The sequence below is a fragment of the Pholcus phalangioides genome, unplaced genomic scaffold (assembly GCF_987345545.1).
Source record: "Pholcus phalangioides strain wild (caught in Gottingen) unplaced genomic scaffold, Ppha-v1.0 ptg000001l_1, whole genome shotgun sequence".
Classification (NCBI taxonomy): Eukaryota; Metazoa; Arthropoda; class Arachnida; order Araneae; family Pholcidae; genus Pholcus; species Pholcus phalangioides.
In genome coordinates this window covers 24190338-24217411 of record NW_028301594.1, presented here as the reverse complement: position 1 = coordinate 24217411, position 27074 = coordinate 24190338, and the positions used below count along the sequence as shown (strand labels likewise).

The window sequence follows — 27074 nt, the reverse complement described above, 5'->3', positions numbered from 1 at the left end:
CATGGAAATAAATTTTTTTTAAAATTTGAATCAAATCAAAACCACAGGCGATGGGAGGTCTTTTTTTTTAGAGATATTGAGTGGCAACATGAAAGAATCGTGCGGTTCACGCCGTCCACATCTTGTATTTGTGTATGGTGTGTCACCATTCGCTTACGCACTCAAAGAAATATTAGGCATCGGTTCGTATAATCTCTAATTTCTTTGATCAAATAAAATAATCAATTATTTTTTATTGTGCCTATGGACTTTATATCAAGAATAATATTAATGAACTGTGAATAAATTAATCTAATTCAGTATCTCGCACGCTAGACGTAAGATCTCGATCTTAACACATAATACCTTCGACTATGCAGGGGCAAGACCGCAAATAGAAGGGGAGTTGGTGACCCTGGGCGCAGGGATATGCCCCCCACCCCCACAAATTGATATCACACGTTGATTTAACACATTGAAGGACCGGACACACCCCGCATCAAATCTCAGAGAGATGTGATCTTTGATACCATATTTACTCACATTTAGGACGAGGTATGATTTTAGGAATCAAAATAAGGGAAACAAAATTAATTAATGCAATTCATTATTTCATACATTCACAGAAAAAAACCATAAAATGCACATATTTTAAGCGAACGACTACGTTTTCTTAACGCTATCATCTACTCAGACTCTCCGTCCCAAGTTTCGCTGCAATCCTTATCGTTTTTCACTCTCACTTACAGCAAAGTCCGATGATCCATCGGTTGCATTTAAAATGACTTTGATATCAGTTCTATAAGTATACTCTGACACGCAAGCTTTGAAGCATTAGTCTGTTTGATGTGGCCTGCCAAATCACTTCATGATCTTTGTGGGTAAGCCTCTTATGCAAAGTGTTTTTACAGCTGGCTGATGCGAAGACAAATTTAGGAAAGAAAGAAAATTCAACTGCCCTTATGAAGAATCAAAAACTTGCATCCTCTCACTTGCTGGGATTATCCCTGGATGAGTCGTAATTTGATAGCTGTGTCAGCAATTGTGGGCTTGGCCTGAGTTAAGTTCGATACATGCATGTACGGTTCTGTTCAGTACACATGAGCTCCAAGGAAAGATTGTGATTTGTTGCCTTTGTAGTCTATTGTGCTCACCCGGCAAGTGAGAGGATGTGTGGGTTTGGTTTCCCGCAAGGGCAGTTGAATTTCCTTTCTTTCCTAAATACATCTTTTCATCAGCGAGCTGAATATCAAACCTTCGTATGAATAGCAAAGACCGATATCATCCCTGGATAATCCTCTTGTGATGAGGATCCAACTCCGAATCTCATTGGTGGCACAGTGGTAGTTGACTGAACTTGGTTTTCTGCTGTTTTTCAATTTCAAGCTAGTGTAGCATTTGAAAAAGTCTCTCTGCAAAGAACACGCAGGCGTTCAACATGATACTTACATAGAATGAAAATTCAAGCGTCATCCATCATCACTTTAAAACATGGAAGACAGATGACTGGGCCAGCATAGCACACAATAAGCACAACTCTGACAACATTAATATGTTAGAGCAACTCGTATTCCTGCATGTAACCAATTCATTAGGAATTCCGCTGAGGAATGTGCATATATGGTTAAAGAAGAAGGAGTACGCCAGCCTGTGTACAGATTGCAGGTGAAAATTGAGCTTTATTACCCTTGTGGGCGCCAAGCCCTCGGGTTGCAGTACTAGTACAGCCCAACGCATAACATAGTGAAATGAAAACGTTTTTTTTGTTACAGCTCAACTGTTTTTATTTTTTCTTCCTCCTTTCTCCACAGCACAATAATAATCCATGTTAGAAATCGGAATAATCTCTATGGCATACCACATGTAATAATCTGTTTAATAAATTGAAATCCACATGTGCATAGATGAAATTTAATCGTTTGCAGGTGTTGACAAATCAAGAACAAATTTTGACATCAAGTATTCCCCCATCACCAACAAAATCAGTCCAAAATGGTGTACCCATTGATTTTTCCAGGGCTTAAGGACATGCTGTCAAACCCACAGACATAGTTTCTGATAATTTTATAGTGTCCTTAGACTTCAATCCAATAATCACACATAAAAAAAGTGGTGGCAATATGACCTTTATAATCACCATGATGACCTGGCGCCTGGGAGCTGTCAAGCTCTGCAGTAGTGTTGGCTCAAACTAGTTTGACGTATTTCCCAACTTTGAGGTGTGAATGCGACTCAATATTCCTGTTGAAAAGTCTTGTCACAGTGAGGAATAGAGTTAATAGTCTAGTGTTTGGATATACAGTCAAACCTCGTTAGTGCGTCACCTGGTTAACACGTCACTCTGCTTACTGGGTCACTTGGAACTCTCAATTGGAATTGGCACAGCTATGGCTTACTCTGCTTAACGAGTCACTCCGCTTACTAAGTCATATTTTTGCTCTCCCAAGAGTGACTCATTAACGAGGTTTGACGGTATTCCAGATGCCAGATCTCCATGGCAATTAAAAAATTAGGATTGCTGCCTAAAATTTTTCTGTTTGTAGCTACTAAATTTGAGTCGGGACAACAACAGAAAACTTTTGGAATTCATATCCACGTATCTATCGACATGGAAGGCAGCTGCTATGTTCTGATAAAGTTTAAAGAAATATATTATTTTGAGAACCTGCTTTTCTTTGAAAAAAAATTTTGGCTGCTAAAAATTTTTTCTGCCACCTTGATTTTTTTTGATTTGTCATGTCTTGGTATTTACCGGTGCAAATATTCAATAATTGTACTTCATGCGTAGTTCAGTAAAACAGATACTTACCAAGACAATTAGATACACATTTTGAGCACAACTCATTCATTAGTAACTTGCCCGTGGCAATAGATTGGAATTTGTGCTTGGTTCCAACTAGGAGTGTAAAAAGAGGTCGAATTAATCTCGGAGAAAAAGTGAAGAAAATACTTTATATATATTTTGAACGAGGTAGCGAAAATGAAATCTTTGCTCCTTCTCTGCATGTTTACGAAATGCTCATTGTTTATGATTTTAAATATATTGCTGCTATTGATAATATGTATAATATGACTCTGATGCTAAGTATTCTCACATCTGAGTCACAAATGGTTTCTGGACTGTTAGAACATAGTCTAAGGTATTTCTTCCTGTCGTTTTGTTCACATCTGTGGCAGGCATCTTCTGAGGTTTAACACAAGTAGGTTTCTGCGACAAGCGAAAAAGGCATCATACATCTAGTATTGATTTGTACTATATATATATATAGACTTCTGGGGCTTGATCAGCCGCAAAAGATCCTTCCATTGGCTGGCTCAAATGGGTGGATGTGTCATGATCTGATTGGCTGTGTGTGTGTGTGTGTGGGTCTACTGGTGATCTGCAAAAAGATCTGAAAGACACCCTTTGCACGGCAGGTGTTTACCAGATTCCATGCATGTAGGAAACCAGACAGGAAATTAAATTTTGAAAATACCAAGGTAATATCATCCGAGGTGCACTACTAGGCTCGCCTTCATAGAGAAGTAATTGAAATATTCAAGCACAACATAAACTTGAGGGAGGAGATGATGAAAGTGCATTTCACTTGGGTCCTGTTATTTCAGCATTGCAGACATGTGAGAGAAAATGACCTTGACAGTTAATCGTCACTACACTCTATACATAGCCAATCAGAGTATGACACTTCTACTCAAGCCAGCCAATGCGGCTTTTCTGTGGCCGAACAAATCTCAGTAGACAGTCTATATAGAGAACAATTTAACGATGCTAGATGTATGATACCTTTCGTACTTGTCACAGAAACCTATGTATGTTTAACCTAAGAAGATGCTATCACAGATGTGGCGGGAAACGGCAGGAAGAAAAATGTCTCAGACCAGGGCCTAAACAGTCCGGAAACCATTTGTAACTTATTGCACTCCGGCCATGAAAGCCTCAGACAATACTTATTCTTACATCTATATTTATGTTACAGCTCACTATGGCCGATGATGTAAATTTTTCGGAATGGACTGGAAACAAACCACGGTACAGACATAATTTTATATATATTGTGTTTCGTTTTCCCACTTGAAATTGTTTATTCTTTTATAAAATCTCTCTTGATTTTTATTTCAGTTGTATGTTCTTAATAAAGGATGACCGTTATCGTCCATTTCTAAATTAATTATTTTGTTTTGCCCCAGCAGTCACAGAGGCGCAGTGTTCTTCCACCTCTGTTTCAGAGTTCTCGCCATTGTAGTCTATTTGTTTTGTGGCTGGTTTCAAAGCGGATTCATCTCGTGCTTCGTCTCAGTCCTGATTCTACTATCCCTCGATTTCTGGACTGTTAAAAATATAACTGGACGGCTGCTGGTTGGCTTAAGGTGGTGGAATTATATCGACGAGGAAGGTCAAAGTCATTGGGTTTTTGAATCCAGGGATGTGAGTTACTTTTTTGTTATATTTACACTTTTATTGTTACAGAACCAACGCCAGAAGTTGTATGTACTTTTTTTGTGCTCAAAAATTTGTTCCAAAACTAGGGGCGAGGGTGTAATTACATGCAGAACAATTTTTACAAAAAAAAAATGCTTGACCTATGTTGGGGGGGGGGGGGTTATACATGAGTAAAAATTACATACATGCTCAATTCGTGGCATTTAGGACAAATGTGGCCCTCAGAGTCATCTGATGTTGCCACAGACCTTATACATAATTCTGTGAAAATGCACTATCATAGATTTATAGCCTAGATCACTCAAGTGGCCTTTTTTTTTCTTTTTTTTCAAACCGATCACAACTCAGGTCTATTGCCATAGGCAATTTACTACCTAGTGAGTTGTGCCGGAAGTGTAAGAGTGTGTACCAAACAGTCCGAGTGCGTATTTAGTGTTGTGTATGATTTTTCAGTGCTGCCATCTATATCTCAGAAGTGAAGTGAGTGATGTGTAGTGACTGAATATGTGTACTGTTTGTAGGCCTGTTGCTCTCTGTGGCGAGACTTTTTAACGGGGAGATCGGCTCGCATTTGCGCCTCGAAGTTGGGAACCACAGAAAACCAACTTCAGCCGACCACCACAGTGGCGACGGTGGGGCCCGAACCCGGGCGATGCGAGTCGCCGTGGGGCTCGAACCTACTCAAATGGCCTTTTTTTTTTTTAACCGAGCACAACTCAGGTCTATTGCCATAGGCAATTTTCTACCTAGTGAGTTGTGCCGGAAGTGTAATTGTGTGTACCTAACAGTCAGTGTGAGTGCTACCTAACATTGTGTGTACCTAACATTCCCAGATCACTTGTGTGATTCGTGGTACAGTTCCAGAGCACTTGGGTAGCTCACTACACATTTTCAGATCAAGTGGCTCGCTGCACAGTTGTAGATCATTTAAGTGACTTGCTGCGCATTTAGAGATTACTGAAGTCATAGGCATATGCAGGATTCAGCTCGTGCTTGCAGGCTGAGTTAAGAATGCTCCCTGTCCAGCTGACCTAACAAAGTGTTGAATAATTAGATGCAATGTAGAGATGAATTTTGGGAGGGAAAAAATTTACAGTTATCTGCTGGAAACTGAATCTCCATCTTCTCACAATCTAGCAGAGTGTGCTAGACCGCTATGCTGCAGAAGCAGATTCTTGGTGCTGACAGAATTTCTCAATATAAGGGTACTTGGGGAGGGGGGGGGGGGCATATTTATCATGAGCCGAGTTAAGAATGCTCTCAATTGCAGTCCTGTTCAGGGTATTCTCTAAAGCAGGGGTGCACAACCTTTTCAGTTCATTGGCCGGATATGCAGTATTTCTTCCAGCCACTATGATGGTTGAGTGGTCATGGTGACAGACTTGCATCGCGACGACCCGGGTACAAACCCCACAGTGGTGATCGGCTGAAGTTGGTTTTGTGTAGTTCCCAACTTCGAGGAACGAATGTGAGCTGATCTCCCTGTTAAAAAGTCTCGCCACAGAGAGCAACAGTCGAATGGTAAATCTTCAATTATGACACTTCAGTCACAGTTTGAAAAATAGGTAGCAGATGGCAGCACTGTAACAAGCATTACACAGAAACAAATTCATGTTAGGTTCACTACACGGATACGCACATTCCAACATGCACCAATTCGTTAGAATTTCCGCCGAAGAATATGGATGAGGTGCATGTGTGGTTTAGTAGTATTTCTACCGCTTGCAGGCCAGAAACTTGTGCATATGGGGTGATCATATGACCGGCACTTTACCTGGCAGATTCGTAATTTTACAGCTAATTTCAGCAGTCCCACCTTCTTTTTATAAAATGTCCTGTTTCTTCCCTCATTTTCAACAATACTGAACTGAATTTTTGTAATCAATAATTGAGATTATGTTCATGATTTATAAATTATATTGTGATAATTATGATTGTCATAACTAATTATTAGAGCTGGGAATTGATTAGTATTTTTAACTGGTTAATAAAAAACTTTAATTGATTAATCAAATTTCAATTGAATATTTTTTGTATGTAACTATATAATATTAATTGATGCTGAATAAAAATTTCAATTTATTCATTTCATTGACCTATTCGCTAGATGTAAACAAATACAGGAATAGACTAAGAGATTAAGGTTACTACTTGAAGCAATTTAGCACTAGAACAGCCGCTGGGGTGTCATTTTGACACCGGATATAAATGACATGAATTATAAGTTGAAATCACACTAATTCTATTATTTAAATGCACTTTTGTTAAAAATAAAGTTGGTTATGACGTTAAAATCGTTTTGCATTGGTGGCTTTTACTGGAAGGGGGACACTAATGAGGATTGTGGACTTGATGAGCATTTGCTCCTAGCCCAACCGATCGGTAATTTCGTCTTCCAAATGATTACATTCTATTTTTATTGCCATCTGTGTGAATTCCTTTACTTGTGTTGTCTGGATGTTTTACATTCGTGTAAATGTGAGCATGTGCTCATGCACTAGAAGGGCATTTTCAACATTCTGTCTTATTGTATCAACACTTTTTTTTATTTATATTTATAAGAGGGAAGATTCTAAGCTTACAGATCCTGCAGAAGCACAAGCATTTTGGATGGCTCTTGTACTATGTCCTGTTGTGTGGTTTCTTTTGCTCTTCATTTCGATCTTCAGGCTGAACTTGAAGTGGTTTGTGAGTATCATGTTTTTGTTTTCATGACAATATAAAATTGTAATCTAGGTATCCTTTTATTTTTTAAGTCTGAATTACAAAAAAAAAATCAAGATGTGTAGTACAGTAGACTGGATAATTCAGCTCATATCAGACCAGGGTGTGCAGGATAACCAAAACCACTTTAATACTGGAAGTTAGTTGAAAAAGCCCATTTAAAATGATATTAACTTGCTCGAAGAAAATCTGCTTAAAAATATTGGATCACTGGGCAGGCTGGTCTAGTGCACAGCCAGATTATCGAGAGTCTACTGTAGTTGCTAATTAAATTCTACAGAGGAATGTGTACAATGTGCAAGTATGGTTTATTTAGTAGTAGCTAAATAAGTTTTGTAAAAAAGAAGGAAGCATTTAAAGTTTTTTGAAATTATCAAAAAGACATATCGTTTAATCTAGGTTAAAAATAAAGTTAAATAAATTAAAGTTCCAGGTTTCATCACCAGAGGGGAGATTTTTTTGTTGTAACCTTTACGCAAATTTCTAAAACACTGATGTCAAGTTTGTAGGTTGGGGTGAGGTAAATAAGGGGGATTTGAAGCTATAGTTCCTCTGCATTATTATGCTTGCTCCACTGGAAAGCAGCTTGTGCATCATACAAAAAAATCGATGATTTTTGATGGGATGAAAATCATTGGCTATAACATTATAACATGTATATCATGGAAAATCTTTTATGCCCTTTACTGTTTTGGAATTTAATTGAAAAGTTTGAGAAATCAATAAATTTACCTATTCGAAACTTCATTGGGAAAATTAAATCTTGATCAATAGAGACCATTATTTGTGATATATTTTATTTTTCCTCTCTCTCTCTTTTGGCTACAAATATTACATAGTTCAAAATTTTGTCTGAGGTTTGCTGTAATTTTTTTTTTTTGGAACAAAATATTGTTATTGAAATTTTTCATCATTTTTTTTTTGCACTTTCAACAGGCATCTTAAAACTCAAAATTACCCTTCCTCCTTTTCTATTTTCATTCCAGGTTGTTGTTCTGATAGCCCTGTCACTCAACGGTGCAAATTTGTATGGCTATTTGAGATGCAAGATCGGAGGTACTGAAAAATTCACAGTTGGGCTATCAAATTTGATGGGGAAGCAAGTTTTAACTAATGTAAGTGTACAATTATGAAAAAAAATTGTTTTGACATCATAGAGATCATACATGCTCAACCCATGGCATGCAGGCCACATGTGGCTCTCGAAGTTGTCTGATGTGGCCTGCAACCTCAAACATAATTTTGTAAAAATGAACCAAGTGGTACATTTACAGATTGCTAAAGTGACCTGTGACACATTTATAGATCGCTTTAGTGAACTGCAGTGCGGTTCTGCACCACCTAAGTGACCCACGACATAGTTTCAGAGCACTTACATGGAACATGGTACAGTTCCACATTATTCAAATGACTTGCAGTGCAGTTGCAATGAATATTATTAAACTGCATATGACCCAGGTTCTGATATGGGGAATTGGTGCAGAGGTACACAGAAAAAGGGAGACAAGTGATTCAATGAGATTTTAACTTTAACAAAAATTAGTTTATTAACATACATAAACAAATTATTTTAACGACATAACAGAAACAATTAGAAGACTTCTCATACCAGCGGTAATAGTCCTCTTGTTAGTCTGTTAGCACTGGCAAAGCAACAGTTAACGGATGACTACTCTCGGCTCACGTACGGCGTGACGTCATCAACTTTGATTGCTTTCGATTTATTATGACATATGTATGTCCCTTTCAAACTTCTTGTAAAGTGTAGGAACCGATCAAATATAGGGACATTTGATCTAGACACTCCGCATATTAATGAAACCAAAAACTGAACTGATTAAAACAATCAAAAATTTATTTCTTTTCAGCTCTGATTATTTTATGCATAGACATTATTTCATTGTAAACTTTTTGTAAAAGTAATGTTATATTTACTAAGGCCGGGATTACACTATAAAAGTTTTATGAAGTTATTTTATAAAACTTGAAAAATTCATCAATCTTAATGACTCATCGATTATGCATTTACTCAAATGTAACAGATAAGCTTATTGGTTGCATTTCTCAAGTTTTATGAAAGAACTCTCATAAAACTCTTATAGTCCAATCCCAGCCTTTGAAATAAAACTATTCAGTGCCATTGATCATTAAAATTTTGGTAAAAATAATATGAAAAAAAATGTTCATGAAAAAAAAACTGTAGAAAATGACATTACAAAAATAAACATATTTGTTTATTTTTGTTCACAATTTCTAAAATTTCTGTTTGTGCGGTTTTAGTTCTAAATATACTCATTAGAGCCCACATAAAACTGTCAAAAGAAGAGGAAGAAAAAAAATCAAAATTATGAAGTGTTACATTATTTGTGCGGTATTGCAATAAAAGTGTAGTCAGAGGTTCATGAACCATTACACCAAAACATTCAAGTGGCTAGCGACAGATTATCAAATCATGTGCGTGGCACACACTCTTTCCCACTCAAAAATATTGAGCTTCCCCCTTCTCATCTGCAAAAATGTATCCAAGCAGGTCTTACTTCATGAAGTGGATTAATTGAATGAGTTTTATTTGTTACCTTACTTGCATTGTAGGGTGCAGCTGGCATTACAGGGTGCAGGCATTACAGGAAGCCACCTCGTTTGGCAGTTTGCCTGTTGTGGCGTTGTATTTGCATAGTAAATGGGAGGGGGGGGGCATGGCATTTTATTGGTGAACCATTGATCCTAGAGGCATAGTTCCAATGAGAAAAATGTTTCCAAATAAGATGTAGTACTCAGATATGTCATCCATATTTCAAGGGATTGTATAGTTATTAAAAAACGAAAAACCCTTTTTATACCGTCCCTTGTGTGCTCCAAAATCCAATTAGAAAGTTGTTGACCTGTCCTGATGAAAAAAAAAGTTTTACACATTTTTAAGTGCAATATTTGAATTTGAAAAATGGTGTAAAGTTGGAAAAAAAAAGGCATTAAATGCGGGTGAAACGTTTTTTCTGCATTTAGAGCTGTTCTTTCCCCACTTTCCTCCATGTTTCGAATTTGAATATCCTTGTGAATATTGATTGTACTTAAAACATGGAATTTTTTGTTATCAGGAGAGACAGAACAGCCGCTTTTTAATGGGTTTTGGGGTACATGGGGACTGTATAAAAAGTTTATTTTTTTAGTTTTAATAACTACAATCCCTTGAAACATGAATGACATATCTGAGTACTACATGCTACTTGGGAACCTTTTCTAACTGGAAGTGTACCTCTAGGATCAACGATTCACCAGTAAAATGTCATGCCCCTTGTTTGCTATGCACCCTGTATACCATTTAATTAATTGTACTCTTACCACTGTTTATTTCTTTGCAGATGTTCAGCTCGATTTTCAAGAAACAGCCAGAACCCCAGCCTCCTAACCAGAGCTTCACGGCAACTGTTTAGGAGTTCATATTTGATGTTGGCTTTTAAATTAAAGAAAGACTGGACACACCGCATGCATGAAGTTTTCCAGTAATACACAAGTGTATGCACCGGATGTGAGAAAGACATCAGAGTCATTCCTGTATATGTCAGCATTTGTGATACGCAATAAAAATTGGTTAAACGTGGCAGTCCATCTTCCCCAATGGTTTGAATCATGAAAGTTTCCACCATGTTACGCAAAATAGTTTGCTTTAGTTTTTTTTTATATTATTTATAGTTTAGCGATTCTTGTTTCTTAAAAAAAATCATGTTTTATTATATGATTAGTGCAGTTGCTTCAATAATGGTAATATTAAAAATGCAAACAAGAGATATTTTTTTGTCTATAATAAAAGCTTTAATATTTAATGGTAATATAAGAGTTTTCTATTTGTTTAATATTTTCTCAGTTGCATTGCATAGATATGTGCACCATCATCATCTCTGACATTCGCGTATAAAATGTCTTGAATTTTGTGACTTTGCAATACAAATTTGTGATGTATGTTTACAATAAAAGTGTACCTAATTGTATAAATCTATTTAATTTCCTGTTAATGAAAATTTTTGTTCAATTATCAAGGAAGTTGAATTACACTCGATAGTATGAAATTGCATATTTTCTGTGATTCAGAACTACAGTCACCACTCAATTTTATGAACTCTTGTCCTGATCAATATGTTTTTTCTTTGAACGTTTTTTTTTTTCAGTTTATTAACTAATTTTCAAGTTGGAGTTTGTAAAAAACATGTCAAGTGTGTATGAAATTAAAATAGAAATCGGGCGAAAAATTTTCCGCCTCATATTTGGGGAAAACTTGCCAACTGAAGTAATTTTTTTTATACTTACGTATTCAAGATATGCATGGTGCTGAGAGTTTGTATGCAAGGTCAGTGACCAAAGAAATGGCAAAAATAATTTGTGAGTTAATTTTAAGCAATTTATTTAAAGTTGTACCAATAAAACATGCAATTTTCTAACTGCTTATAAGCTATTTATTAGCTTCAAAGTCCTTATTTTAGCTCTTTTACAGTTCTGTGGAGATATATGCCTTATCATAAAGGTGGGTTAGGCCCTTTCATGTCAAATAAGAGGTTCTTTCTACTGTATTTGCGATATTACATCTATTGGAGAAGTTCAAATAGATAAGCAAAGCTTAGCCACGTTGTATTTTTCAATTGCCAAGAAACCATGTTGAATTAGTGCAATATTACAGTTCAACAAAAAATTAAAAAAAAAAACGGTAATAAGCTGAGGCGTATCAAAAGATATGCACCGTGAATTCCTTGAATTCGGACTCGCTAAAGTAGTTTCTAGGGAATTCAGCACGACCCAACCCACACGGGTAAAAGTCTTACATCCCGGAAGGGCCAGAGCCTGGGTTTCGTCTGGTCTGACAAGGAGTTAGCACTGCTTCGAAACTAAATTCCGTGTATCACTCTGGTTTGCGGGCCATTTGAGAATTTATTCGGCCCGTAAGAAAAAATGTCCAATGAACTAAAACAATATAAGGACGTGAAATCAAATGTGTTACGTATATGAAATATAGTGTGCGTTAAAATTATGTATTTTAAGTAAAATCGTCCCCCGACTTACGAGGTTACCGTCGCGTCGGTCACGCCTATCGCGGAAATTCGGGGTATTACTTTATGAGTGTTCGACCTGTGCAGAGTTCGGGAGTCGCATGTGTGATTTGATAAACGGCCGAGGGCCGCAATGAAATAAAATGTTCTTCGGTACATGTGTGTGACGTCACTCTCCGAAGGTTTCAACAGCTGGCTGTAAGACGCCTTCGTATATAAAGGGGCTCTAGCTGGCTGATGCGAAGATGAATGCAGGAAACCTTCGTATTAATATAGGAGAGTGACGTAATCTACGGATAAGTCGCCACGTGATGGCACTGTCAGGTCTCATTGTCCATGTACGGTCCCATTCAGCGCACGCGAGCCCTAAGGAAAGGGTTTGTTGCCTGGTCTAGCGCTCAACCGGCAAATGAGAGGACGTTGGTTCGATTCCCCGCAGAGGCAGTTAATTACCTTTCCTGAATTCATCTTCACATTATCCATCTGTTGAAAAATTGTCTTGACGTCGAATGCTTTTTACATTTTATATTGTATAGTGAAAATATTAAAACCAAAACGAAGATTTTTTTTAATGTGGGACCTATTTCATGGCATGCTGGTGCAATTATTTTAACTGATGATCTGTTGGAATCTACAGTAGAAGTTACAATGGCAAGCCTCCTTACGTTGGATAACCACTGTTTGATAGCAGAAAACTTAAAAAAAAAGAGACCTATGTCAGAGGACTCCGAGGGCTACATTTGCTCCGAAATTTCGTTATAACGAAGTGATTTCATTAGTCCTTTGAAGTTTGTTATAACGAGATTCGACTGTAATATCAACTTCTGCGCAGACATGCAGTGATATGTTTTCCTCTTCTATGGGGGAAAGGGTTGTGGCCTCGAAGAAAACCCACCTAAAACGCCGGATTATCGAGAGTCTACCGTACTGTTAAAAGTTTCTATTCGCACGCGTAAATTAAGAAGCGACGAACCAGGAAATGAGCCAACTCTGAAGACGAGCGCGAATCAAGAAACTTAAAACATCTCGAAAACATTAGATCAACCGCGTACGCCTTCTTTTAAGTACCAGCAGTAGTTGCAGCGGCCATAATTGCATACGAGTACGGCCTGAATCATTCTTCGATAATATCAACTCGGTTCGTAGATACGCATCACCACAGCCGCAAAGTATAACACCTATCGGGTTGGAGAACTTTGGATTGAAACTGGATTTTCTCACGGATAACGAACGAAAGAAGTTGACCCTCTCTTCAATTTGAGAAGCTTCAATGTGATAGGTGGGATGACGGGGACGTGCTGTGTTTGGTTTACAATGCCATCCGTCGTCCTATTTGGGATTCCATCAAAGCCTGCCATTAGATCATGCTGGAACCCCTTCATTTACCTTCAACTATTCCCGTAATCATTTCTAAATAAACAAGAGGGCGGTAATAAATAGTTTCGAAGCGAGTGTCATTGTTTGTCGGATCTACCGTGAAGGCAAATACGATAACCATACATCCTTACACTCACACACATATATATTTTAGGTTTATGTATAGAAGCTCGAAAGCTCGATACGTATCTCTAGTTCGAAGAAGCTCGGTATTGTTATGCTCAGATAAGAGTTCACGCAAAGCATCCATCTTCACTGATGTCCGATGTGTGTGTGTGCGAGTCCGTCCTATGAGATAGATCTAGAAGGCAGATCAGATTAACATCTTGATCGCTCACACACACAACAGTTTCAGACTCGAAAGTGTGGTCTTCTCAAACTGATACGATCAGTTTACTTTAAGAAAAAATAAGGGGGTTATAGTCTCTTTTTTTTTCTTCAAACGCCGCTCATCAATAACATTCTATTGGGGAGTTCGATATATTGTTTTAATTCCGTTTCCTGGATTCATAAATTCGTCATTAGCATCATTATAAGACGCTATCGTTCGCCTCATCGTCCATTGTTTTACCCTCTTTTTTTTGTGTTGTTTGCAAGTGAGTGAATGCATTTTAATATGTATGCTTATCTAATACATTTAATCGAGTTCTACACCGAGTCCATAGATAATTAATAGATGGCGGATTAAAATACGATCATTCGAAGCAGGAAAAAAAGAAACATCACAAATTTATGGTCTTGATTCTGGTCATGTCACGTGTTTTTTTTTGGCTCCATGGGAGTAAAACACGTAGGTTTTTCGCGACATTATACAGGGTGTCCTGTAAGTGCTAATGCGACCTTTATCTCATCAACTATCCGTCGTAGAGGTATTGTTTCCATTTAAATAATGCGTTCAAAAATTACTCTGTACCTGTACCAGTTCTGAGAGTGAAAATAGAGTGTGTAACAAAATAAAGACTCCCCCTGTCCTCTAACTTCCAATTGGAAAGTTGTTGCCCTGTCTTCCCTGAAACTAACAAAAAAAAAAATAAATCCAAGTTTCTAAGTGTAATATTCACTGAGATATTCGAATTCAAAAATCGGAGGAAAGTTAAAAGGACAGCATGAATGAGGGGAAGAAGCGTTGTCCGTTAGTTTCTGCTGTTCTTTCATGACTTTCTCCGATTCGTGAATACAAATATCTTAGCGAATATTTCATTTAAAAACCATGGAATTTTTTCTGTTGGCCTCAAGAAATACAGGGCAACAACTTTCTAACTGGAAGTTAGAGGGCAGGCGGACCATATAAAAATTTAGATTTTTTTTTTATTTTGTGACACACTGTATTTTCACTCTCAAAGCTAGTACAGGGTAATGTTTGAACGCCTTTTGAGCACTTTTTAAATTGGAATCATACCTCTACGACGAAGGTTCATTTGATCATTTTTATCGCACCACGGTCATTTTCTGCACACGAGGGCTAATGAGACCGGGACCTACAATTTATTGCCGATTCCGAACGGCATACTTGTTTTTTTTTAATACTCGTCGAGAGGTTGGTGCGCTAACCACTCGATGGGGGACTCCCTGCGGTAGCAATTTTTGCTGCGGTCATGTCGACTGCGGTTATAAATTTTCGCATGTTTATCAGTCTTTTCCAACTTTATTTGGGAATTATGCACCGGTAAAAATGATAAATGTAGTGAAATTCAATCCCCCCTTTTTTATCGAGACTATTGGTGATTACGTATAACCACTGGTGTATATCACTCTTGCTGTAACGTATACATCTTAACGTTAAAATGTATAGAAACCAAATTGCGAAAGAAGCCGAGCGTCGCGTCATATAAATGTGAAAACCGTATAAATGAGGCTCTACTGTATATCATACCTCCCCATTAGCGGACACTCCCCTTTAACGAACAAAATTTCTAGTCCCATGGGTGTCCGTTATCGAGAGGTTCTATTGCATTTCATTCACACAGAATCACCTTCAAAATATATTTTTAAATTCTTCATCTGTGTTTGTTTCTTCCAGGGCTTTTTTTATAACATCGGTATTTTGCTGTAAAAGTGTTGATGAAGTTGCCGTGAAACTATTTTCAGTAAAAGTACACAAATGTTTGGTAAAGGACTTTACAATGTAGGACAACTAACTGAATTTTATTCATTAACTAATCAATTAGAATTTTTTGATGCGAATGAATTCTTTAAATACCTTTTATAGGGGGGAGGGGGTACTAACAAAGCCAATTCTCAAAATTCGAGATTCCAACAACAGCTTGAATTTGGTGGCGCCTGATGATAACTACTTCTCGGTACAACGGTAATCCCTCTACAACGATATTTTTCTTGGTCTACAGAGTATTGTTATATCGAGGTTTCACTGTGTTTCAATATTTTCAGAAATTTTATAAAAATCGGTGGGCCACGTATGGCCCATGGGCCATGTGCCAAAGTCCCCCTGCCCTACACAATGAAATCCTACGTCAAACCCCTCAATTAGAACGAGAAATCAATCAGAACTTGTGGGGAAAACCAACAAAACGGCTGAGTCACTCGACATAATATTGTGAAACGGCACTTTTTAACCTACATAGTTAGTTCAACTCGAAATGCTACGGCGTTGTATACGAGTGTGTGTATCCCAGAGTTCTTAGGCGAAGGTTCTTTTGTTCTTGTTCTTCTTGTCGTGCCCATGTGGTTGGTCATCATTGCGGTCGGAAATCATCCGTGCCACGAACAACAGACACCGTTAGTTTGAAGTGCATTCTTCTTATTCTATTTTGTTTCTTTGGAGGCCCTTACGGCGGAATAATAATAATAGTACATAGTCATCTTCCGTTGTTGTTTTGTTTTCTGTGCTCAAAGGGAAGCAACAGCAAGTCGCCCGTGACGAACTAGGCTCCGCATATATTCTCCTCACATTGTCCAACCCTAATTCTTTTTTCTATTTATTTTATAAGAAAGGAACGTGACCCGTCAATTTCTTGTAATTAGGAACTCAATTAAACGTTATACGTATCAGACTCGAGTTCCTGTTAAGTTCGAACCACCAAGACCACGTCTCGACGCGTGTCGATGGCTTCTGATACGGACCTACAATTGGAGGAGATTGAAATCGGAGTGCGATTCTCTACGCTTGTTTCGTATCTTGCTTAGTTGTGCGGAATCCGTATGAGTGACCGTTCAATGTACGAAATCTATCCTTGATATCGAAATTGTTTTCAGGCTGGAAACGAGTTCTCAGTAGTCTCAATTCCCCCTCTCCCCTAATATATATTTATTTAAAAAAAGTGCATGAAATATTGTCGACCATTTTGATGGCATGGTCGGATTTTTATGATGAAGGAAATACTTTTTTTTCTGGATATTTAATATATATATATGCTGAGGTGAACTTGGAAAGAAAAGTTTAGTCTCCGCCCGGAATCGAACCCTTGCCTCTTGCAATCAGGCAAGTGCGCTATCCATATATTATGCTCAATAGCGTTACGCACTGCAGTATATATATAGAGGCATAGTAACTTCCCTCCTTTACTTCAGCAAATGACCCTCCAGGTGGCGACAGTAGCGAGATTGAGATGATTTTTGATTTTTTTTTATCCGCCCAATATATGAAGGAAAGACTTTTTCCTGGATATTATGCCGAAGTGGGAACTCGGAAAGAATAATCACACTACAGTTTTACTAACCATGAGTGAAGTGTTATGGTTGAATGATTTACCGTTGTAGGACTGTTGCTCTCTGTGGCGAGACTTTTTAACAGGGAGATCGGCTCGCATTTGCGTCTTGAAGTTGGGAACCACAGAAAACCAACTTCAGCCGACCACCACTGTGGGGTTCGAACCCGGATCCTCGCATCACGAGTCCGGCACTATAAGTTCCGATCCCGCTCGAGCACCCACGGAAATTTGTGATATAGGCTCGATTACCCCCAGAATCGATTCAGCAATCAACATTTTATACATACAGCTCAAGACGAGCATACACAGGTTCGAAATACTAATCCGACCCCGCTCATTTACAAACCCCTAACTAGATTTAGTAATTCGGCTCTACCCTTCACTAACGGCAAAGTTTTGCGCCATTCCTGGGAGCTGCTACGAATACTTTGAAGTTGAGAAATGTCTGGAAGCATTGAATCGATCCCCTAGTGTGTACTGCAGTTTCATTTTTATGGCGATCGAAAAAACGAAGACTGCACGCTGTCTTTAAAAAATATTAATAGAGCACATCACATCATATCCTCCTCCTCATTTGCGTCAATTAACCTCAGGAGAATCATCGCAGCGTTGTCAGGCCACGGACGTTCCGAACAGCCGAAGCAAATTCCGTGAAATACAAGCCGAAAAAGCAACGGGTTGAAAAACAAAACAACAAGAACACATCATAGTCAGTCGATTTGGAGTAGAGGGTTCAGGCCCATACCCAGGGCTATACCATCAATCACAAACACAAGCCGATTGTGGCGTCGGTGGCACGTGCAAATTATGCGTAAAACCAGCAGTAGTAGTAGTCGTAAAAATACAAACTTCCGTAACATAAATGAATAAAAAAAATTGAACCTTTCGTAACGGAATCGTAATTTTTTTAATCATTTTTCTATCGATAACTATATACGAGAACTAACGCTCCCAGCGATAACAGTAATAACGGTAGTAATAATAACATTATTCTTGTGGGGAAAAGAGCTCAACTATCGTTAAATATTATGAGAAACTTAATAATAATAAATCACTTGTAAAAAGGGGAGGGGGGAAAAAGTACATATATATGTAAAAGTAAGATGCTGTAGCTGTCATTGCAGGAATAAAAGAAGTGGAAGAGTTGATAGGGTCATCCGTCGATCTATCTATTATAACAACAAGATGAGTCCATCCAGCATCTCAAGAAGTTGATATCTTGAGCGAAAACTTGTAGTTTAGTGGAACCTCGTTTGTACGACGTTCAAGATGCCGGGTCAGAACGTCGTATAAATGCGTAAGTCGTACAATTGCGACTTCTTTAAAAAGTGAACCCCCCCCCCCCCCAACACACATACAAAATATAATAAAAAATTATATGTTTTTAATTAAGTGCATGATGAATATACTCGCAAAATGAATAATTCCTTTCATACTTGCGGGAAAAAACCAAAATACATCGAATTTTGAAATCACATTTCAAATCGCTTAGAACAGCGGTTCTCAACCTTTTTTTGACTCGCGGAGCCCTTTCCAGTATATAATTTCTATGGCGGAGCTCTGTTTGACTCAGGGCCCTTTTTTGCACACAATTTTTATGGCAGAACCTTGTAGGCCTCTCTTATTTACTTATCTATCAAGTTTACCGATTAATTTCATTTTCCTCGAGTCGCTGCGGAGCCCCCGGGAGGTGCACACGGAGCACCGGTTGAGAACCACTGGCTTAGAGTAATAAAATTAGCAAAACATTACCTGCCCTTTAAAAGTTTCGCCACAGAGAGCAACAGGCCTAAAAAACATTACAAATATTTAATCATCATACTTCACTTCCGAAATATAGATAATAGCATTGAAAAATGAGACACAACACTAGATGCGCACTCAGGGTGTTAGTTGCACACACACGCACGCACGCACGCACAACTCAACAACTCACTAGTTGTACAAAGAAAAGCCTAAAATATTACTATCTTGAAGCTCTACACCTCAAGTGAATATTTATTGAGAGGTTCCCTATCTTTTAACATGGCGGAAAACTGTATTCTAAAGGAAATATCATTGAAAATATTATTTAACGACTGATTTTTATTTCAAATTTGGTACATATTTTGGATTGTATATATGCCAACTCCTACCAATGCGAAAAGTTTTACACTTCTCTAAAACTTAATTTTTTGCAAATTTTCGAAAAATTCCATTTTTAACACCTTGAGTGCGTGATAAAATAGCATGACATCAGTGCGATTGAATAGAAATTGATTCAAAATAAATAAAACCCATAAGTTAATAAAATGATGAAAACTGAGATCTCTCTCATCGACTCAACCTTATTTAAAATTTAAAAATATATATTTTTTCATTATAACCTAAATGTTTATGAATGGACTATAATCCATCATTTCCATCGTTTCTTCCAGTATTTAGACACACATTAATAAAAGTCTCAATTACCTCGAGCTCATTAATTTCATTGAACTGAACAGTTTCTTTTAATTTTGAATCAATTTATTTCTATTCAATTAGATCGATATCACAAGACCACTGCTGTAGAAGAGCATATTGTTCTTTTTGTCAAAACCCGGTTCTCTCTATATAGCACGTGCTACTCCGGATTCTTTGTCTGGTGCAGATGTTATACGAAGCATCACCAATTTCGTTACACAGAAAAAGATTACGCTTTCGAAATTGGTTGCTGTTGCCTGCGATGGAACGAACGTCAACATTGAGAAGGAAAAGTTTCTTCAGATCAATTTCCTTCATCGTTTTATAAACTTAACGGCGTTCTTTATTTTGAATAAATTTTTATGCAATTAAATTCATGACATGCTATTCTATCATGAGTGCAAGGTGATGAAACTGAATTTTTTAGAAAATCTGCAGAAAAATTAAGTTTTAGAGGAATGTAAAATTTTGCACTGGCATGAGTTGTCATATATAATCAAAAATATGTGCATCGAATTTGAAATAAATCAGTGGTTAAATAATATTTTCAATGGTATTTCCACTAGAACACAGTTTTTCACTATGTTAAAAGGTATGAGACCCCTCAACCTTTTGGCATTCATTTACTTGAGGTGTGTAGCCTCAAGCTGGCAATATTCTGGGTTGAAATTTGGAGGTGATTTGCTTTAGCCAGTTTGGTACCGTTTTGTATGGTAAGTTAAACTCAGGCAATATGAATTTTTAAAAAAAAAAAAAGGTTTTCGCTCCCACCTACAAATATATTCTCATAAACAAGTAATAAACATTCATTCATCTATTCAAACGGAGCACAACTCCGGTCATCACCATAAGCGATTTACTACCTATAGAGTTGTGCCGGGAGCATGAGTCTTCCCTCAAATCCCCTGGGTCCCCCGGCCGCGAAAACGATTTATACAAAGTACACATTACACAAAATGAACGAAGCTGCCTTGCGACATTTGGCCAGTTGTGGCCAGGCCCGTCATTTAGTGGGGAACGGGTTTTCGAAAATACACTAAAAATGGTATATATATATACAAATATATATATACATACATTGAGTACATGTGCTTTGCCCCCCCCCCCGGGAAAGGTTTGCCCCCCCCCCCGGGAAAAGTTTGCCCCTCCCCCCGGAAAAAGTTTAAATGACGGCCCTGGTTGTGGCCCAGCCTTCAACAAAGTTCAGCCGCCTTGAGAACGGTTGTCTAAATGGGGGCTGGGGGGTTTCTGTGCGCCTCGCAACAGTTGCGAGGCAGCGCAAGCAGCGAAGGCAGCTTTCGCCTTCCTTCGTGTAACGTTGGTGAAGTGTAAACAGTGGGCCTTTGAGTGGTACGCTCCCAAGTAAACCAAAGTGCTCGGTTGAGCCCTTGCGTCCTTGCCATTGATGTCGGCCGGCGTTGAGTCCAGCTAATGAGTCTTTGGTTGGTGGGTTCCGGGTGAGCCCACATTGTTTGGTTGGACCATTACAGGGATGCATGGCAAATACAAAAGCAAGTACAATCATAATATGCAAATATAATTTACTTGGAAATACAATAGGCATACATGGAAACTACAATATGCAAAATTCTAAAACTCCAAGCAAAGAACATTACAAAAAAAGGTATGGTGCAAGAAATTCATGCGGAATTAACAGTTGCAAAATATATTTAGAGTAAAATATGTATTGAATATATTCATATATTATAATATTTTACTTTGAATATATTCAGAACACTGCAAAATGTACATGACAAGTGTAGTGCGCGCATTTCGAATTGAAGATGTACAGGGTGATTCAGAAAAAACGGGAAAAACCTTAAGAGGTGATAGTGCACAGCAATACAAACAATTGTCATCAAGGAATGCGCGGTCTAACATGGAACGCAAACGCACAAGCGCGTTTCGAAACAGCCGCTTCGCAAACGTTAAAACGTCATTCCTGTTGAAATTTATCGGGAGAAAAAGAACACCATGCATGCAAATGTAACCTGGGGAAGAAAACAGCTGCCAAAGCAAGAGCGCAAAAGTTTTCGGACTGGACAACCACCTGTGGGGAAAACGCTCACCGTACATTCGTGCTGCCTCTGTAGTACTTCTGCTCCGTAAATGAAATGCATGCCTGCTTTTTCAGTATTACTAAAGTGCGCCATTATCCCGTACGTTACAACTGTTCCGTAATCTTCTTCCCCAGGTTACATTTGCATGCATGATGCTCTTTTTCTCCCTATAAATTTCAACAGGAATGTCTTATTAACGTTAGCGGAGCGGCCGTTTCGATACGCACTAGCGCGTTTGCGTTCCATGTTAGACCCATGCATTCTTCGATGACAATTATTTGTATTGTGTGTGTGTGTACTATCCCCTCCCAAAGTTTTTCCCCATCTTTTCTAAATCACCCTGCATACAAGATGAAATGCGTCTGAAAAACACGATTTCATTAAAAATCTGACAGAATTCCAATACACCATACAGCATATCATGCAGAATTGATCCGTGTAAGCATCAGAGTTAGAAAAATGAGAAAAAAAAAATGCATTTTTACAGAAAAAAAAACTACTCAGGGTGACATTCAAAGAAGCCAAACGTCGTATAAACGTGAAAGTCGTACAACTGAGAGACGTATAAACGAGGTTCTACACTGCGATAATCTTCTTATTTTGAGAAATGAAGATATCACCTGGTGTTGTGATAGATAATAATATTCATTTTTTTTTTCTCCAACATTCTTTCACCGAAGAAAAATCTTCCCCGTCCATCTTGTCCATCCCACCTATCAATTTCATGTCGTTTTTTTTAGTATCAAAATATTTATGGACATTTTTTTGTATATTATTATTATTATTAAGGAACCATTTACTAGTGTTAAGTCTTTCCGGTTCACTGCCAAAATCACCAGTTAAAAAACTGGTTCCTCTATTTCCTTTTTTTTTTTTTAATTGGATACCGAATACATAATAATAAAAAAAAATGTCACATAAACAATCTTGTATATATTTTATTTTCTCTTCCTTTATAAGGTATTTATTGCATAAAAAAAAATTTGGCAATTTTGTTTACAGGTAATTTATGTTTTCTTAATCCAACTTCCTAGTTGTGTATTATATACCTTTAAGCCTCTACTTGTCAAAATACACTCATTTATTCGCTAGACCGGAGAGTACTTCAGAATCGAGCCATGTCCTGGTATCGTTGTAATTGATGATATCCGTTAAAAAAAAAAATAAATGATAGTTATGTCTTAATATCCAGGTGCGATTATTATTTTTATTATTATTGTCATTTTGTTTTTTGGTTTAGCTTGCGTATGGTGTCACTAAGTTATGAACGACGTCAAGTCGTTATAGGGACATCGTTGTTTGTTTGTAGATTGCAAGCACGTTGCGAAGGCTTTGAATTAGTAGTTATTCTGAATGAATGTGTCACTCTTTGGCGTGTTTTCTTTTGTGTGAGTCTTTGGGACAGATTATAACAAGGGTGCGCATTTCAGCTTATGGGCCAGATACGTGGTAGTTCTGCCACGAGCGGGCCAGAAACTTGTATATACACTCACACCCGGTGAACTGCATTTTACGGGGGACATTTCCCCGTATTTTTCGTAATCACAAATTTTTCACAAAAAAGTCCCGTTTTTTTCCCCTTATTTTAAACGAGACTTGCTTGAATTTTTGAAATCAAAAATTGTGATTATTTTCATGATTTATAAATTAATAGCTTTGATAATTTTTTTGATTGAAATTGACAACTTTAGATGACTTCAAATATATCAAGGAAACAGATAACTTCTTGATTTCGTACTGAGGTGAACTCGGAAGGAAAATTTATCTGGTCTCTGCCGGTACTCGGACCAAGGCACTCTTGCAAACCGAGCAAGCATGTTACCATCTGCACCACTAGAGACACGGCCCTACTTTCATTATTGTCCTGGTGGAGACCAGATGCGCTTTCTTTCCGAGTTCAGCTCGGCATGAAATCCAGAAAATATCTGTTTCCTTGATTAACAACTTTACTTGAATTCGACAACTTTTTCTTCTGCAACTGGCAACTTTACTTACCTTCGATTATTTTTTTTGGCTGTAAATGGCAACTTTATATTATTTTCATGACATAAATTAATGGCTTTGATAATTTTTTTGATTGAAATTTACAACTTTGGATGACTTCTAATATATCAAGGAACTTCTAATATAGCAGCCCAATATATCAAGGAAACAGATAAGTTCTGGATTTCGCACTGAGGGGAACTCAGAAGGAAAATTTATCTGGTCTCTGCCGGTACTCTGACTTTGATAATTTTCATTTGGCTGTAACTGGTAACTTTGCTCTCTTTTGATAATTTTTTGGCTGTTAGTTGGCAACTTTTCGTGTCTTGGTAACTTTTTTTGGTGATATCCCGTATTTTTGTGAAAGAAATATGATCAGCCTGGGTATTTAGCGTGCTGTGTGCATTTGATACTTTTCTAACGGAACAACTTTCGAGGGCCGCATTTGACCCACAGACCGGAGGTTCGAGATTGTGTGTCCCTGATCTATATGATTAAAAACAATGAAAATTAAAATGAATTAAAAGTCCATGAAGTTATGAACAATGTCGAGTCGTTATAAAGACATCATGACTGTTTGTAGAATGAAAGCACGTTGCAAAGGCTTCGAGTTACTCGTTATTCTGAATGAATGTCTCTCTTTCGTGTTTTTTTTTCTTCGTGAGTCTTTGGGACACATTACACGATTGTAGAGGCATTTACCTGAAAATAGAAATTTCCCTCTCCCTTTGTGATAGGAGGGAAGTGTTTCGACTGACACGTACGTCCATTTTTTAGATGATATGTTTAGATGTCCACGGAGGATCGGAAATTCTCTACCTTGTCGATTTCGACGATCGAAAAAATCCGCTCAAGGTTCAGTAGAGGGAGCATAGCCTCCGAAGATGGATCCGTTTTGACAGATTCGACTCCAAGGAGGATTTCGGCCATCTTTACCTGGAATCGGTTTGACGCCGAAAGTCTCGAACGGTACATCAAGTGGGTCCAGCTGGGAATAAGCCACGTTCTGCTAAAATCTGAGCCTTTACGTCGAGAGCCTCTTTACCAGGACTTCAGCGAGGTCGTGATATACCCTCTAGTCAACGTCAACGACGAGTTCAACTTCATCGTGTACGCTCCAAAGGCGTTCCAGTACGTCCGGAATATGTTCGGGATAAATAATGCGGATTACAGGGAGTCGATCTGTTGCCACCCACTATGCCCGCTGCTCAAGAAAGGCAACAGCGGCAGCACGTTCTACATCACCAGGGATGAACGGTTCGTCATAAAGACCGTCCGGAGGAAAGAGAGCAACGCCATTCTGTGTCTCCTGCTCAAGTACGTGATCAGCTTGGGCAGCAGGAGGAAGGAGACCCTGTTGCCGAAGTTCGTCGGGTTGTACGCCAGTCGCAGGCGCGGTCGCAAGGTGCGGTTGATCGTGATGACGAACATCATGCCCAAGAAAATCGTCGACTTCCAATACGACCTGAAAGGTTCCTCTCACCAGAGAAAAACTGACACGGCTAAAGGTCAACATCCGACCAGACCGTATAAAGATCTAGATTTCATGAAGCATTATCCACACGGACTGTTCGTGGATTACTACACACACGAATGGGTTGTGAACTCCATAAGAGAAGACTGTCTTCTCTTGGAGAGCTTCGATTTGATGGACTATAGTCTTATCATTGGCATCCAAGAGACATCGGCCGAGAAAAACAATCAAAAATCTTCCCGTCAGACAGAGTCTTCCGAACGGATTTGGAAAGTGTTCAACAAGATCTACGCCAGAAATGAAAGAGGAGAAGAAGTCGCCATATACCTGGGGATCATCGACATTCTGCAGAGCTACACATTAAGGAAGTGCTGCGAGCAACGCTTGAAATCCAGCTACCTGGATGCGCATCACATATCCGTCGCTAGGCCCGACGTGTATGCTAGAAGATTCCAGAACTTCCTGACGCAGTCCGTTTTCAAACGGACACCTTACACGGAATACTATGGCCGCAGTGATAAATGCTGCGTGTGCATCGCTTGTCACCCTGGAGGACACGCTCGCAGGAAAAGGACGTCCATCCAAATAGTTCGCTTCAAGATGGCGTCCGGTGAAATAGGATATCGAGCCGACAGCATTTCCGAAAAGCACACCAAAGATGAAGATTCACAAGAAGAATCTGATTGATTGGAAATAATTGACCAGAAATAACTTCATGATCATGAAATCGGATAAACATTATATAACAGACATATTTTTCATTTGTTTCTGTGAGGACATGCCGATTTGAGCATCAATATCCCTCCATTGGGACAAATACTTTGTTATTTTGCCTCGTTCTGAGATCGGGTTGAATTCCTTCAAAGTGAGCTGAAAGAAAGAAGAAGCTGTCAATGAAAGAAGATTCTGAGCATCAGGCATCAACGTCGCCAACGACTTGCAGCTCGCGTTGATTTGGTGTCCATCAGCATACAGGAAGAGAAAAATTCTCACAGTACCACCAGATGGCTGACCGGTAGCTGATACTTATTCAAATACAGAGTTTCATATGAGTCATTTCAGAAGTTAGTAATTGAGCTTGCTAAGGGACGTCCTGTTTTTGATTCGTCTTTTCAACCAATCAACATACCTAGCAAGAATGGCAGTAGGTAACCAGATACCCTCTCTCACGGAAGAATTCGTGTACTCGACCATGTACAGCAATAATCAATGAAATATATATCTCAACTTTCAATGTTCGATGACGTCATGTTTATCGTCCAGCTTACCATGATCTCAACATTATCACTTCGAAGCTAGTTGTCCTGGAAATTCAGAATGTTTTTGGTGTGCGCACGTTTCAGCTGCTGTCGTGTCTCATTAAATAAATATTTTGTGGCAACGGGAAGTTGGAAGTCTGGTGTGATGTCCAGTTCCGGGTTTTGATCAGTGTTTTTTTAATATTTTTTGAACAGAATTTCAATTTTTCATTCTCTTTACGAATATAATGAGGACTGAATATTATCTATATCATTGGTCTGTTGTCAACTCCTTGTTGTGTTTGTATTTTAAGTGTATTTTGTTTTTTGTGTATATTGTTTATGTGTGTGTGTGTAATAAATTTCAAATTTGATTGGATTTGATGAGATTTAAATTCAGGAATTTTTCCAGTCTAAAACACACAGAAGTAAAAGACGAGGGAAGCTAGAGACCTATCCCCTTGGAAATAAGATGAAGATTAAGGATCAACGCGCAGAATAGTATTCAGCCCATAATGTAAAAAAAAAAAAATGTTTTAACTGTTTTTCTCATACAACCTCACGAATCCCCCGAAACCCTTCTAAGGGGTCCGTCCCCCTTGTAGTGAATTTTGTAGTGATCTTTCAACACTTTTAATATTCATTTTATTCT

General features: G+C 38.3%; 2 protein-coding genes across 3 annotated transcripts; both read left to right on the top strand.

Annotated features, from left to right (window-relative positions):
- The first annotated feature begins 91 nt into the window (after positions 1 to 91).
- LOC149090161 (Golgi apparatus membrane protein TVP23 homolog B) lies at positions 92 to 11138 on the top strand. 2 transcript variants are annotated; one of them, XM_089232420.1, is made up of 6 exons: positions 92 to 182; positions 3957 to 4009; positions 4171 to 4405; positions 6983 to 7108; positions 8131 to 8259; positions 10504 to 11138. In XM_089232420.1, the coding sequence occupies exons 2-6, from the start codon at positions 3963 to 3965 to the stop codon at positions 10573 to 10575; spliced, it is 609 nt and encodes a 202-aa protein (XP_089088546.1). In that variant the 5' UTR covers positions 92 to 182; positions 3957 to 3962; the 3' UTR covers positions 10576 to 11138. The 2 variants fall into 2 exon arrangements, with proteins under 2 accessions (XP_089088546.1, XP_089088545.1); XM_089232419.1 differs by having other exon boundaries at positions 4168 to 4405.
- Positions 11139 to 24500: 13362 nt separating this feature from the next.
- On the top strand, positions 24501 to 25871 carry LOC149090160 (phosphatidylinositol 4-phosphate 5-kinase type-1 alpha-like). Its single transcript, XM_089235612.1, has one exon. It carries the CDS (start codon positions 24501 to 24503, stop codon positions 25869 to 25871), a length of 1371 nt encoding a protein of 456 aa, XP_089091738.1.
- The last annotated feature ends 1203 nt before the right edge of the window (positions 25872 to 27074 follow it).